This window comes from Alosa alosa, chromosome 9 (genome assembly GCF_017589495.1).
Source record: "Alosa alosa isolate M-15738 ecotype Scorff River chromosome 9, AALO_Geno_1.1, whole genome shotgun sequence".
NCBI lineage: Eukaryota > Metazoa > Chordata > Actinopteri > Clupeiformes > Clupeidae > Alosa > Alosa alosa.
This window is the reverse complement of record NC_063197.1, coordinates 33,658,744-33,672,581: the sequence shown is the minus strand read 5'-3', so window position 1 is coordinate 33,672,581 and position 13,838 is coordinate 33,658,744. Positions and strand designations below refer to the sequence as shown.

The window sequence follows — 13,838 nt, the reverse complement described above, 5'->3', positions numbered from 1 at the left end:
CAAGAGCACAGACAGCCTTCCCACAGCCCAGCACAGACAGCACAGACAGCCTTCCTACACGCCCAGAGCACAGCACAGACAGCCTTCCACACCCAGAGCACAGACAGCACAGACAACCTTCCTACACACCCAGAGCACAGACAGCCTTCCTACACGCCCAGAGCACAGACAGCCTTCCTACACGCTAGGGATGTCCCGATCCGATATTTGAATCGGATCGGCCGCCGATATTAGCAAAAAATGTGGGATCGGCCTGCACGGGAAAATCCCGATCCGGACTCCCGATCCAGTTTGTTTTCAAAACTCTGGTCCGTGTTTTCCAGCGCACCGATGTAGGTAATCCATTCCAGTTTTTTTCAGCTTTTCCCCCAAAGCCAGGGCAAACAGTAGAAATTGAAAAGTATGGAGATGGAGCAGTAAAGTGTGGAGGAGATAGCAATACTGTAGAAGGCGTGACAGTTATTTGGGTTGTTATAGCCAATTCAGTGTGTGTGTGGTAATTTGACTATTTTCTACTCAGGTTTTGTGTGTGTTGCTTTTATATATAATTTTAGATTGTTTACAATATTGTTTACACTGATGGCTTTTTTAAGCCTTGGTTTACACTCTTGAGCAGAGCACTGATGCCAATTCAGTTTGTGTGGTTAATTGACTATTTATTTTCTACTCAGCTTTTCTGTGTGTTTTGTTTTTTATACAGTTTACAATATTGTTTGCACTGATGGCTTTTTAAGCCTTGGTTTACACTCTTGTTGTTCAAGAGCAGAGCACTGATGCCAATTCGGTTTGTGTGGTTAATTGACTTTATTATTTTGTGTTTATTTAACCCTGTTAAGAATAAACAGGTCAGCTTCTCATTACCAACCACTGTGGATTATTCAAACTAACCTAATTAAGTTGGCTAGTTGTTCTTAAGAGTAAAACCCTTTTCAACATGAGTATAACAACAAAATAAGTAAATATCTTTAATCTTTAATACATGCTTGGATCGGCCGGTATCGGTCGATGCTAAAAGCTACAATATCGGTATCGGATCGGAAGTGCAAAAAGCTGGATCGGGACATCCCTACTACACGCCCAGAGCACAGCCTTCCTACACACCCAGAGCACAGACAGCCTTCCTACACACCCAGAGCACAGACAGCATAGACAGCCTTCTTACACGCCCAGAGCACAGACAGCACAGACAGCCTTCCTACACGCCCAGAGCACAGACAGCCTTCCTACACACCCAGAGCACAGACAGCATAGACAGCCTTCCTACACGCCCAGAGCACAGACAGCCTTCCTACACACCCAGAGCACAGACAGCACAGACAGCCTTCCTACACACCCAGTGCAGACAGCACAGACAGCCTTCCTACACACCCAGAGCACAGACAGCCTTCCTACACGCCCAGAGTAGCTCATACCTCTTGCCACTAGCAGAGACATCAGGGAGGAAATGTCACAGAACACTTAAACTTTAAACAGTACAGATTCTGTCGCTTCAAAATAATTGTAAAAGACTGATGCCCTTTTGCATAGGCTTACAAAGCAAGAATTTTATTTAAGACACAGACCAATGAATGAAATGGGTTTTTTTTGTTTTTTTTTCAAACATTATACTTCTTTTTTAAGGTAATATGATTCATGATACCCAATACAGAAAAATGTGATTCTCTGCATCGCCTGCCATGAAATGAGGTCATAAAAGTGGCAGTGCTTCATTGTGCAAACCAATCTGCTTCCCTCCTACTCAAATTATAAATCACCACAATAGGCAGATTAATTAACTTTAACGACTATTTAAATGAGCGAAATATATCTGATGAAATGTGACTTAGAATAACCACATTAAATAGCAATAATGCTGATGGCTTTGCATGAGCAATTTCAAACGACTTAGTTCAGAACTGAGAGGTGATGCCAGATCAGAGCCGTGTCAGACCTGGATCCATTCCAGCCCGGTTCTGTCTGAGAGAAGGCCTGCGCAGGACAGCTGAGATGAACGTAAGGGAGTAAAGGCCTGAGAGAAGCCTGGAACTTACATGGTTCCGTTGGTGTAGACCGCCTCCCCACTCTCCACGTACTGGACCTGGGATGGGTACACATGCTGGACCTGCTGAACCTACACACACACACACACACACACACAGTCAGAAAGCAGCACAGACAACACAAGCACCATAAGGAGCAGCCTGCAGTGGCAGCTGCCTGGTAGTGTGTGCATGGCCCTCGGAGGTTTAGGGGGAACCTGTTCTTTCTTTTCCATTTCCTTGCAGCGGAGCTCACTTCCACAACCTGCCAAACACCTGAAGATGGAGGTGAGATATGATGCCCGAGCGACAGCTCACACTGAAACATCTTACTTGCATAATCAGACGTGTGCGAGTTAAGAACTACCTGATTAATGCTGAGGGCCCAATGAAGGGAACAGAAGAACTGAAGAGAACTGGGAACATCAATGCCGTAAGGAACTCAGTTCCGTAAGGAACATGGCTCATAAGGAACTCGGTGCCTTACTGCATCTTGTTTTTTGAGTAAGGTGACTTTTTGCATAATGTATATTTATTAGTGCTGTAAAAAATGTAATCCCGATTAATCGCTGAATTCCTATAGTTAATCACGATTAATCACATATTTTATCATATGGTTAAAATTCTATTATTTTGCATTTCTGAACTTTCCAGGAGTCCATATTAACAATAAAGCAATTATTGTGTATCTTGATTGGGATTCAAATGAAAGCAAAGCAAGTTACTTTATTAACTGAACTTTAAGACGTAGGTCTATTTGATTATTTCAAATCAAATTTCAAAAGATGTGCAGCAGACCTGAGGCAACACAATATATTCTTCAGAAATGTAGCTGATATGAATGCTACCGAAGAAGTGTGTGCACAAAATGTAGGCCTACACACATTATAAAGGGCATAACAAACAGAAAATATTATATTCATACTATATTCATTATCTTTAAGTTCAGTTGAAAATAAGGAAGATTTCAACATGAGTGCATTGCCATTTTATAGGCCTACAGTCTATGGTGCACGGTCACTTGCCACACACATCAGCGCCGGAGTTTTTAACAGGCAAACACTGGATGAACAATGGATTTTATGGAGCAGCGTCGACCAAATAGAACAAGTGACTGTGAAAGAATCTTTGGCGGCACACATTTAATGAGTCAGCCTAGGCTACTACTCTTTGGCCGGCTCGTAAGCCCAAACAAGTGTGTGCAGCATGCCTTTACGTAGCCTACTAAGCGGCGATCATCATAAAGATACATTTAATCTGCATCACGCCCCATTTTAGAGGAAAACAAGTTAACATTATATCATCGATACACAGCTAGTAATCACACGTTGACGTTACATCTATTTTTAATTCACAGGACATTCAATCATTTTACTAACACGGCAGCTATGAAGAATTATGTTTATGTAACTTACTCATGTCGAAACTATGTACATTACCAACCTAATTCGTTTGCAATACCCCATGTTGAGAACAAATTTAGCATGTACACTTACCATAATATCCCATGCAAAACGGTTAGCTTGCTAGCTAGCTAACTGTGGAACTTCAGTATAACATAGCTAATTATCTCATCTACTGTAGTTGTAGGAAATAGGCTACGTTCATATTACAAGTGATAGAATGAATGTGTGACTTATGTTTAGTTACGACATGTTTATGTTATGACATGTAAAGTTAAGCTTGCTGAACTTAGTTATAGTCAGCCACTGGCAGTTTGACTGTGCTCATCGACATTCGGTGACACTCCTGTAAACTAGAAAGAGCAAACCATAGGAACATAGTCACATTAATCCCATAAACACACAGATAACTCTTACACCAACCTTATTTTGTGCCTTTTATTCACTTTTTTTTTTTTTCAAGATTTAGTAAGTATAAGCCCTTTTCGCTCCCCACTTTGATGCAGCATAGGTTTCCATTATATCAGTCATCTTTTCCTAAAAGGGGGCGGTAATGCAGCACATATAATGTTCCATTCCATTCGGCCAGTGCGTATTGTTTAGTTTCCGGTCTAGCTAAATCCAGTGTGGTGTTGTAGTTGTTCTAACGTTACTAGTTGTTGCAACAGCATGTGAAAAAACTACAAAGTTTGTTTAACCAAAAAGAACGTTAATCTCGCGTTAAAAAAATGTACGCCGTTAAAATAGGTTTACGTTAACGCCGTTAATAACGCGTTTAACTGACAGCACTAATATTTATCTTGGCTGGTTTCAGTCTGTAGCCACATCTGACTCCAGAGCAGATCAGTCTGGGCGGAATCTGTTTTTGAGCAAGCGGCCATCCTAGTTCCGCTCTCTTCCTTTCCTACTGGTTCCAAAACTCTGCTTCATTCATACATACTCACTACATGCTTCATTCATACATACTCACTACATGCTTCATTCATACGGAGCTCTAATTCTGGTGGTTCCAAAACTCTGCTTCATTCATACATACTCACTACATGCTTCATTCATACATACTCACTACATGCTTCATTCATACATTCACTACATATTCATAATGGAGCCTCTAATTTGGTGGTTCCAAACTCTGCTTCATTCATACATACTCACTACATGCTTCATTCATACGGAGCTCTAATTCTGGTGGTTCCAAAACTCTGCTTCATTCATACATACTCACTACATGCTTCATTCATACGGAGCTCTAATTCTGGTGGTTCCAAAACTCTGCTTCATTCATACGGAGCTCTAATTCTGGTGGTTCCAAAACTCTGCTTCATTCATATGGAGCTCAAACTGTGGTGGTTCCAAAACTCTGCTTCATTCATACGGAGCTCTAACTGTGGTGGTTCTCATATGATTTGCATTCTGGAATAGACCGTGAAATGGCACGCCTGTTGCATCCTGTTGCTCTTCCGTATAGACAATGAAAGGACACTTGCACAAAGCAGCCTCTCTGACCTGTGCTCCTGAACACGTGTGTGTGTGTGTGTGTGTGTGTGGTTAGGGAGTAACGGTATGGAGATCCAGGCATAGCGTCAACATCTGCTGCAAACCTTTCTATACAGACAGAGCCAGACGAGAGCCAGCGTGTGCAGCTCTGCCTCCGCGCTGCCTTCTCCTCTCTCCTCTTCCTCCCTTCTCCTCTTCCTCCCTTCTCCTCTTCCTCCCTCTTCCTCCTTCTCCTCTTCCTCCTCCTTCTCCTCCTTCTCCTCTTCCTCCTCCCTTCTCCTCCCTTCTCCTCTTCCTCCTCCCTTCTCCTCTTGCTCCCTTTCTCCTCCACCTTGGCACATGGAAGGCACATGGAAGGCACATGGACGCCTAAGTGTTTGTGGGCAGCTGCAGCTGACATTAATGTTTTTGCGTCTCGGTCTCAGAGACGGACTAAACTGAAAGAGCACCAAACGCCAAAGCACAGCGCACACAGCTCACTTCATTTCCCCAGCTCATGCTCGTCTGACGAGGGCTGTGACACACTGCACCGGCTCATGCTCGTCTGACGAGGGCTGTGACACACTGCACCGGCTCATGCTCGTCTGACGAGGGCTGCGACACACTGCACCGCTCATGCTGTCCTGACGAGGGCTGTGACCCACACTGCACCAGCTCATGCTCGTCTGACGGGGCTGTGACACACTACGCGGTGTGGCGAGGAGTCCCTCGCGCCCTGGCGGCCAGTGACTTAACGAGCTGCAGGGGAGCTTGTGTCAATAGCGTCGCTGACTGAGAATTCTTGTGGGATGCGCTCATGCTCGTCTGACGAGGGCTGCGACACACTGCACCGGCTCATGCTCGTCTGACGAGGGCTGTGACACACTGCACCGCTCATGCTCGCCTGACGAGGGCTGTGACACACTGCACCGCTCATGCTCGCCTGACGAGGGCTGTGACACACTGCACCGGCTCATGCTCGTCTGACGAGGGCTGTGACACACTGCACCGGCTCATGCTCGTCTGACGAGGGCTGCGACACACTGCACCGGCTCATGCTCGTCTGACGAGGGCTGTGACACACTGCACCGCTCATGCTCGCCTGACGAGGGCTGTGACACACTGCACCGCTCATGCTCGCCTGACGAGGGCTGTGACACACTGCACCGCTCATGCTCGCCTGACGAGGGCTGTGACACACTGCACCGCTCATGCTCGCCTGACGAGGGCTGTGACACACTGCACCGCTCATGCTCGCCTGACGAGGGCTGTGACACACTGCACCGCTCATGCTCGCCTGACGAGGGCTGTGACACACTGCACCGCTCATGCTCGCCTGACGAGGGCTGTGACACACTGCACCGCTCATGCTCGCCTGACGAGGGCTGTGACACACTGCACCGCTCATGCTCGCCTGACGAGGGCTGTGACACACTGCACCGCTCATGCTCGCCTGACGAGGGCTGTGACACACTGCACCGCTCATGCTCGCCTGACGAGGGCTGTGACACACTGCACCGCTCATGCTCGCCTGACGAGGGCTGTGACACACTGCACCGCTCATGCTCGCCTGACGAGGGCTGTGACACACTGCACCGCTCATGCTCGCCTGACGAGGGCTGTGACACACTGCACCGCTCATGCTCGCCTGACGAGGGCTGTGACACACTGCACCGCTCATGCTCGCCTGACGAGGGCTGTGACACACTGCACCGCTCATGCTCGCCTGACGAGGGCTGTGACACACTGCACCGCTCATGCTCGCCTGACGAGGGCTGTGACACACTGCACCGCTCATGCTCGCCTGACGAGGGCTGTGACACACTGCACCGCTCATGCTCGCCTGACGAGGGCTGTGACACACTGCACCGCTCATGCTCGCCTGACGAGGGCTGTGACACACTGCACCGCTCATGCTCGCCTGACGAGGGCTGTGACACACTGCACCGCTCATGCTCGCCTGACGAGGGCTGTGACACACTGCACCGCTCATGCTCGCCTGACGAGGGCTGTGACACACTGCACCGCTCATGCTCGCCTGACGAGGGCTGTGACACACTGCACCGCTCATGCTCGCCTGACGAGGGCTGTGACACACTGCACCGCTCATGCTCGCCTGACGAGGGCTGTGACACACTGCACCGCTCATGCTCGCCTGACGAGGGCTGTGACACACTGCACCGCTCATGCTCGCCTGACGAGGGCTGTGACACACTGCACCGCTCATGCTCGCCTGACGAGGGCTGTGACACACTGCACCGCTCATGCTCGCCTGACGAGGGCTGTGACACACTGCACCGCTCATGCTCGCCTGACGAGGGCTGTGACACACTGCACCGCTCATGCTCGCCTGACGAGGGCTGTGACACACTGCACCGCTCATGCTCGCCTGACGAGGGCTGTGACACACTGCACCGCTCATGCTCGCCTGACGAGGGCTGTGACACACTGCACCGCTCATGCTCGCCTGACGAGGGCTGTGACACACTGCACCGCTCATGCTCGCCTGACGAGGGCTGTGACACACTGCACCGCTCATGCTCGCCTGACGAGGGCTGTGACACACTGCACCGCTCATGCTCGCCTGACGAGGGCTGTGACACACTGCACCGCTCATGCTCGCCTGACGAGGGCTGTGACACACTGCACCGCTCATGCTCGCCTGACGAGGGCTGTGACACACTGCACCGCTCATGCTCGCCTGACGAGGGCTGTGACACACTGCACCGCTCATGCTCGCCTGACGAGGGCTGTGACACACTGCACCGCTCATGCTCGCCTGACGAGGGCTGTGACACACTGCACCGCTCATGCTCTGCTGGAGTGTGCATTACTGCAAGTGCGTATATCAGTGCAAGTATGCTGTGTGCGCAGTTGCAGCGTGCTGTGACACCTGCTGTACCCTGGGAACTGAGAGCTGCTGCACCTGAGGACTCTTCTGAGATGATCCTGTAGCCTGAACCAGCACTCGCTGCAGGGATATCACACACACACACACACACACACACACACACACACACACACACACACACATTAACTTGTGAACTCTTCACTGTGCACTGTATCTTTTCTCCAGCACTTGTTTAAGATGGGTGTGTGTGTGTGTTTTGTCACTTTGTGTGCGCACCTGTTGCGAGGCAGGAACGGGCTGCACCACTGGGGCCTGGGCAGAGGTGGCAGTCGCCAGAGCCACCGCGTCGTTGCAGTCAGACCCTCCCCTCGAGACTCTGCATACACAGCAAACTTTTGATAATTTTTGCATAAACATTCCAGATTGTTCAATTTAATCTGTAGGCTAACTTAGTCCAGCATGCGTGCAAACTACCACATCAGACCACTTGTGTGTGTTCGCAAGCCTTCACCACGGAAATAAAAAACATCTTGTGTACATACATGTGATGTTGAGAGTACCCTTTAGCTAAACAGTCTGATCAAGATTAAAAAGCAACACAAACTCACACAAAGACACCGAGACCTGCGTAGCAGAGCCACAGGATATGAGGAAGGCAAGGAGAGGGGGAAATAAAGAGGCTTTTTACATCTCCAGATCAGTCAGCACACACCCCTAAAAACAGAGCAGTGGGGGGGGCTGCGGGGGGGGGGGGGGGGGGGGGGGGGATGTGGGGTGCTGATGATCTCCAGCGTTTGTTTCCAGCGAGGGCTGTCCTCCAGGGGCTGCAATAATCCAGCTGATAGGAGGAAATTCCACAGTGCTTTGTAAACGTTTGTCGGTTGCTATGGTGAGGGATCCATGACAACCACCCCCTCCCTCCCAGCCCCCCTTTTCTTTTTTAAGCTCCGGCAGGAACTTTACAGCATGTGGCAGAGGGGAGCACAAGAGACCGGGAGGCAAGCAGAGGAGCCGGAGAGGAGAGGAGCACATGAGGGTAGGAGAGTAGGGCTGGGACAACGCGGCGACGTAATCGATGAACGTCGACGCAAAACATACGTCGACGCAAAATATGCGCGTCGATTTGTCAGACCCAAAACGCATGCTGCCAAATATTTTGAATTTTACACCTTCAGTGTTTCCCCATACGTTGACTAATCTGTGGTGGGGTGCCACGAAATCAAAATCGGCCATCACACATTGATGTTCTATGTTTCATTGAGCTGCACTTTTTACGCACGCAGCCTTTCCCTGCCCCGCCCGCTCTCTCTCGTAACGAGCCCGCTGCCCCTCTGCATGTGCATTTAACACAAAATATTCACGATTGTTGAAGGATTGTTGCCACATAGAAGCATTGCATAGAACACGAGTGGCTAAATTGCTATTAAATCCGCTTAGCATCATGACCATGCTGTGCAAATTTGTTCAAAACTGCTGCAGTCAAGTTAACTCTGCTAAGGTCTCATCACAACATAGTACATTGAGGAGACTAAACTTAGTTAAGCTATGCAATCAAGCAGTATCTCAAAGCTAACGTTAAAATACTGTTTGGATGTTGAGTTTAGCATTACAGCTGCTTGTCAATTTCGTTACTCATGCAGGGCTCATTTTATTGACTCCGACACTGAATGTTTGCAAAATCCCGATGCAAATGGAAAAGTGTTTTCCAAGACTCAAAAGTGCTTGTCCCAAGGAGAAGTACAAACCGTTATTTGAACTAACTACGTTATGAATTGCATCCACACAACAGCAGCCTTTTAACTGCGTTAGTGTTACAATGGCAAGGGTTCCCTCACGAACGTCTTAAAGTGACGGGCACTCAATTAGACCTATACACTATTGAACTTTATTGAAGGCTACCTCTGACTAAGAATGCATTACTTTGCACTTGTATAGTCTTTTATTTTGGAATTTTAAGAGCAATAAACATATATTGCAATGTTAAGGAATTCATGTTTTTTCCATTCAGATATGTAAATCAATGTATAAATTGCTATTAGTCAATTAATGGGGAGATAATCGCGAATCAAATCGAATCAGACTGAAAAAATGAATCGTTAGATTAATCGTTTAAAAAATAAACGTTTATCCCAGCCCTAGAGGAGAGGAGCACATGAGGGGAGGAGAGAGGAGAACCCATGATGGGAGAAAGCAGGAGGACATAAGAGAGGAGAGGGCGAGAGGAGAGGAGGGGGAAAGGGGGATGAGAGAGAAGAGGAAAGAGTGGAAGAAGAGAGGAGAGAGGGAGGAAAAGACGCTTGAGAACAGAGGACAAAAGTGAGAGAGGGGGGTGTGAAGGAAACATTGTGTAGTCCAGCACCATCCCCAGGCACAACAAACGAGGCTTAATGGGACGCCAGACACGGACAAGACACTTCCTGCGCGGTCCAGTTCCAGCCCCCGCCCAGGAGGGGAGGTGAGGAGGCCAGAGCTGTCCACCTGTCTCTCTGGGCTAATGAGCTGCTCTCGCTGGAACACCATGCCTCCTGCTACACCACAGCGGCACACACACACGGCCCTGGTCTGGCTTTCATACAGTGCAGAACACACACACACACACACACGGTAAAACCCATCTAAGGCTGCACCACATGGGACATTCACATGATTATGGACCCTCAAACCAGGGGGCAGAATGAGCATCTACTGAAGCTTGAAGGTCCCAAATCTTTAACCTTTAAATTGTAAAAGAGAAAATAAATCATAACCAATATCCTTGTGGTGGTAAAGATCAGAGAGCAAACGTGTTTTGTGATGACCGCAACTTCAGACAACACCCATTTGCTAAATCACAAGGCATCTATCTAGCGTAGGCCCATCACAAATACAAACGTCACAAAGGCAAGGAAAGGAAAACAAAAACGTCTGAGCCGACATCAGTCGGCTCAGACGTTGCAAAATCACAGCTACGCCTCACAACATCCAGTACTAGGAAAAGCCGACTAATAGGGCGTGGCCGCCGCCTACGGCTCAGAGCACTATTGGTCAAGATGGCGGTTGGGTAAGACAGCAGGAGTTGGAACTCGAAATGCTACACAATGACTTGATGCACAACATGTTTAAAGCAGTTTGCAATGCTCCTCATAGTAATAGAGTCACCACTAGGTCTGCATGGCCTGCAGGCATTTGGGTTGGCCAACCCCACTCTCTCATCACCACCTCTTGTATTTGGCGGAGGGGATGCAAAATTAGCACGTGTCTGCAAACATCTAGAAGCACTCTGCTCATTATCAGCAAAGGGCTGCCTGGCAGGGACACACAACCCACGATAACCACTTACTACCGGCATGGGTGCGCTGAACAACCTGCCACAACTCAATAGCTTCCATTCTAAAGCGAGCTATACAGTGTGGTATGGAGTTTTGAGAAGACTACAGCAATGCTAAATTTCCTAGGGTGCAACTGAGTTCAGAGGTCATGTGTGACTAGTTTGTGCACTGAGAGGAGAGGACTTGCATGAACCATGGTACTCGCATGCTCCACGGTAGAAACAAGACAGGCCAACCCTAAATAAGTGGTGCCAACATGGAACCCTTTGGTGTTTAAAGAGTATTAAAGGGCTGTCCACACACACACACACGAAAGAGGCTGACCAGGGGCTTGTGCTTTGTGCCAGCCAGCCAAAGCTGAGCAGAGGTTAAAAGGCACAAATTCCCCACCAGCTGCTATGAGCTCAACAATGACTGGTCACAGCAGGACCCCTGAACACTAGACCCTCACCAGTCTCAATAGGACTGCTCTTTTATCACACACACACACACACACACACACACACACACACAAAAAAAAAAACAAGTACAAACTTCTCTACCACCATAGTAGACTATTAAAACAGCAATGATATAAAGTACAAAGGAGACTTAAACTGGTTGCTTTTAGTCTTTTTGAGATTCACCGCACTTTAAGTGTACCTGTTATTAAGTATGAGGCAGTGGGGCAGGATGTAAGCACATATGTCAGTGACAGATCTAAACTTAAACAGCACTCAATCAGAGAAAAACACATACAGATGTTCAATTAAAAACAGGAGCCCGCAGTCTTGGCTCATGTTTGCACTGGCCCACATTGTTTGCAGAGCAACAACGGTTGCTCGTGGCAACACCGTCCACTCCCGTTTCCAGGAGCCTGTTGCTATGCAACCAACAGAATACTTCCCAAACCAAACAATGCCATCCCCCCCAACTGATCCTTCTATCTCACATTAACCAGAAACTTATAACAATAAATACCCAGGCTATTAAATTTACACAGCATGTGCCTGGCATATTTCCACACTATTGTGTGAATGCAATCATATACAGTCTAAAAATTGTGTACAGACTTAGAGAATTTCATGCAGATATCTACATGAACAGAGTTCACACACAAAGAGAGAGAAAAAACACAACAGCAAACTGCAACTGCTGCTGTTTATGTAAAAAGCCTTTTCTCTTGCATTCAGTGGTCATATGAAGCAGGAATGTTAAACTCATCACAGTCATATGGCAAAGAAAAAAGGCAGAGAAGAGGAGTTTCTTCCTGACTTACACCTCCTAACTCCAAAAACAACAGGCACTATGAAATACAAATCTTAAATGACTTTTCCAACTAAATAATCCACACGGAGAAGTCCTGCTTAGCAAGCGCAAGCACACACACACACCAACCTAGCAATAAAGCATAGTTGGAGGCACTTGTTAGCTGTGCCGTAAGGAGCTCTGGGGCTTTCCAGTTGGCACGGCACTAAAACCCAAAATTCACATTTGCAAATGTGAGTTTATGATGGTTTAGCCCCCTGCTCAAGATCAAACCCACCACAGGCTCACCTGCTCTCCCAAGCCCACTCAGTTTCACAGCCACGCTTCACCCCAGAAGGGCTGCTTCCCCTGGGGGAGGGAGGAACGGCTGTGTCATATTCATTGGCTTAATAAACTTAAATTATCCATGTCCACACGACACAACGCACAGACATCTACCGCGCCAGTATAAAGAGCCTCAAATGGCGGCGTCCAGTCGCTCAGTCCACATACTGAACATCAGGGAGCGAGGGGAGCTTCTCAGGGCTGGCCAGACAAAAGAGGACCGACTCCTGCTTCGTCCGAGCAGCACCCTAATCCAATGATTCTGGGGGGGGCAGACAGGGTAGCTTAGGCAGGAAGATCAGCCAGGATGACTCCTGGATGTTGTCATTCTCAATAGGACAGACCCTACAGAGACTTTCTATACACTTTCGTGTGTGGTGAGGTTTGCTTGTCCACAGACCTCCCCCACTACTTTTGAGAGCCAGGCCTTAGATGAACAGGTATGGGTTCATGTCAACTATTAAATGTTGGGGGAAATCTGTGCAAGATGGCCCTTTTGCAAAGTCCCAGAATCACTTTAAAACAAACAAACTTATCAATGGTACACGAAGCAAAGATGACCATTCAAATATTCTTGACAACGCTCATCTTAAACCTTCTGTCAATTTGAACACATGGATGCTCTCTACTGAAATACAACTTCTGCTCCTCTGACAACAGGTACATGTCCCAGTTTTCATTACATTCAAAATCTTACAAATCTATTTCCTTGTAAACTTGTCTTATAGCAACAATATAGTCGTTGAATATATTTCTTCAGACAGATTCAGCCGCTCTTTCTGTCTCGATGGCCAGCACCCACTTCTGTTCACCGTCCATCAGGGCAGGAGGGAGAGAGAGAGAGAGAGAGGGAGAGAGGGAGAGAGGGAGAGGGAGAGGGAGAGAGAGAGAGAGAGAGAGAGAGAGAGAGAAGATCGGCCATCTGTTGCCATGGAAACCGTTTGTTCACACTTACAACTCTCCACCCCCAACCTCCATAACCCTTTCCAGTTTTCCACCCCCAACCCAAAAAAGCAGCATATTCCTCACTTGAGGAAAAAAAAAAAAAGCAGTGCTAAAAGAACAGTTTTTCTACATACATACACACACACACACACACACACACACACACTCGGACTCCCTCTCCCTCTCTCTCAGGCATGGGAGAATGCAGAACTAATGTCCTTAAGGCAAACTGTTGCATGTGGAGATCTCTGTGGTTGTCACGATC

General features: G+C 47.9%; 1 protein-coding gene across 1 annotated transcript in view; it reads right to left on the bottom strand.

Annotated features, from left to right (window-relative positions):
• rfx2 (regulatory factor X, 2 (influences HLA class II expression)) overlaps positions 1-10,268 on the bottom strand; it is a 30,235-nt gene extending 19,967 nt beyond the window's left edge. The window contains exons 1-4 of the mRNA XM_048252929.1: positions 10,156-10,268; positions 8,025-8,124; positions 7,779-7,868; positions 2,031-2,110 (exon numbers count right to left, since the gene is read on the bottom strand). Coding sequence (XP_048108886.1) covers positions 2,031-2,110; positions 7,779-7,868; positions 8,025-8,124; positions 10,156-10,268 — 383 coding nt within the window. The remainder of the gene's footprint in view (positions 1-2,030; positions 2,111-7,778; positions 7,869-8,024; positions 8,125-10,155) is intronic.
• Positions 10,269-13,838: the final 3,570 nt, after the last annotated feature.